This window comes from Merops nubicus, unplaced genomic scaffold (assembly GCF_000691845.1).
Source record: "Merops nubicus isolate BGI_N331 unplaced genomic scaffold, ASM69184v1 scaffold45593, whole genome shotgun sequence".
Classification (NCBI taxonomy): domain Eukaryota; kingdom Metazoa; phylum Chordata; class Aves; order Coraciiformes; family Meropidae; genus Merops; species Merops nubicus.
Genome location: NW_008601789.1, coordinates 7,248 through 9,382, shown reverse-complemented (window position 1 = coordinate 9,382; position 2,135 = coordinate 7,248). Strand labels below are relative to the sequence as shown.

Here is a 2,135-nt window from a genome sequence, read left to right as displayed (position 1 = left end):
CAGGAATGCAACTGGGTTTTGAGTTAAAGGTCATTAAAAACCATTTGGTTTGACTTCAGTGTTACCTTATCTTTGAGCTATGACACGTATCTGCTTATTACTCCTTAATAGCTTCATCTTTTTGAGAACAAGTACATCAGTTATGCTGGAAGACAAAACTGTGGTGAAGTAGATGGTGATTTCTGCAGAAGTCATCCGTGCCCAGTGAGTTCAGCAGCAGCAGCAGGATCAGGCACGTGTTCATTCAGTGCCGTTTATCAGCTACATGGAGCACAGGAGAGAAGTCCTCCTCTCCACCTTTGCTTGTGTCCATCTTTGTTTTAATCAGAAGGAAGCTCATGGGTGTTAGCAGAGCCCAGACTGTTGCTGCACTAGCAGCTCCATCTCCACAGCCAGGGATGAAACTCCAATCCCATCCTCATGCTGAAGACAGAGTCAGGCTTATGCTTCAAGGTGGCCTCATTTTCCCCTCCCGGAGAGCTCGCGCACCCGCTCAACATCAGTATTAAGATGAGAAAGAGCTGCTTAAAGAGGGACTACAAGACTTTTAGCATTTCACTAAGAGCATTTTGCTGTTTCAGAATTTTCTCACATCCCTCCAAAAGCTTAGGAGGCTAGCACACTACTTCAGGCACCCCAGTATTGATGGCAGCTTGTGCAGGAAAATGCTTTAAAATGGAAGGGAGGAAGTGGGGCTGAGTCCGAAGGCTCAGAGGGACACATGGACTCTGTCACTGCATCTCCCACTGACTTGACCTGATGAGGTCACTTGTTGTGGATACATTTCCATTCCCAGTGCATCTGTTTCCTCTCTCCCCTTCTGCTGCTACAGCAGGCCAGTGCATAAACTAGGCAGGAAATGGGCTGTCCTGCCACAGAGGATGGAGCACTTGGTATTGTGAAGCTCTCATCTCCTTGAGAACTGACACTCCAGTAATCTATCTCAAAAAATAAATGAGCCATCTGAATAGTTGACACAAAGCTGGCAGGAGACCAGTGACAGAGAACGAGCATCCTCAGTCCCAAGCAAAGTCCTGTGAATGATTTAGTAAAATATATCTGATCCTGACCAGCGCTGGCCACACACAGGGTGGATGGTTAGTTGGAATGTCTACAGATCCAGGGCAGGCATTTATAGCTCTTACCAACTCTTACCTGTGACACCTTCCTTCTTGCCAAGGAGCCAGAATTCATCCACCACGGCCAGCACCTCGATGACATCTCCCACGAAGAGGGGCAGCTCCTCAGAGACGCTGGGACAGAAATCAAAGACTGCTCGTACCACAGAGCCAGCCTCCATTGTGAGGGGTCTGAAGGCAGATAAGTACCTAAGTCTGAGACACAGCAGAAAGTTTGTTAGCAGCCAGAAACACCTGAAAATATGACATATAAGCTCAGAAAGTAAAACTCTTCCTGAGTACAAGAGGCAAGAACAGCAGGAGGTGGTCCTATCCTAAGCTCCCTGAAACCCTTCACCACGTGAAGCAAGAGCCAAGGGTCTCCAGCAATGCAGCCCCCATGGTCTAACCTGCCTTGTCCAGCCCCTCTGGCTATGTCTGTGGGGACGTGTGTTTGTGCTGCAGTGAGGGTAGAAGTAGCAAGAAAATTGGAAGTGAATTCCTGTCAGAAAGGAAGCAAGAGTTGGAGAGGAAGCTCAGTGCTTCCCTGACACACAGGGCAGGGCCCTGAGCCTGCCAGGGCTGTGAGGGCAGACAACACCACTCACTTGCATGGTCCCACCACGTTTGCTCTGGTAGCATGAGCACAGGCATCCCCCTCCCCATGCCACCGCTCAGGGCCCCAGGAACTGTGTGCTGGAGCAGTGTCAAACTTCTGCCCAGCAAAAGAAAAGGAACAAAGTCCACTCAGGCAAGCTCACCCCACCATCCTCTTCCCCATCAGTGCCCTCGCCTGAACTCACCCAGCCTAGGCATTCTCAGACCTGGCTGGAAATGCCCCTTCTGCCTTCGAGGTGCCAGGCTCAGCCATCCCCTGGGAGGCCTCATCTTGGCAGAAGCTAGGCTGAGATGAAGATGCAGACCCTGTCCAAGGCTCTGGGAGCCAAGGCTGAAATTCCCCCTGGCAGAGGACCTGACAGCAGTCAAAGATGTCCTCATCAAGGCCTATGCCCCAGA

General features: G+C 50.5%; 1 protein-coding gene across 1 annotated transcript in view; it reads right to left on the bottom strand.

Annotated features, from left to right (window-relative positions):
- Positions 1-1,300, bottom strand: part of LOC103770817 (dynamin-binding protein-like) — a gene marked incomplete at its 3' end in the record, with an annotated part of 9,253 nt that extends 7,953 nt beyond the window's left edge. The window contains exon 1 of the mRNA XM_008938094.1: positions 1,156-1,300. Coding sequence (XP_008936342.1) covers positions 1,156-1,300 — 145 coding nt within the window. The remainder of the gene's footprint in view (positions 1-1,155) is intronic.
- Between the last annotated feature and the right edge of the window lie 835 nt (positions 1,301-2,135).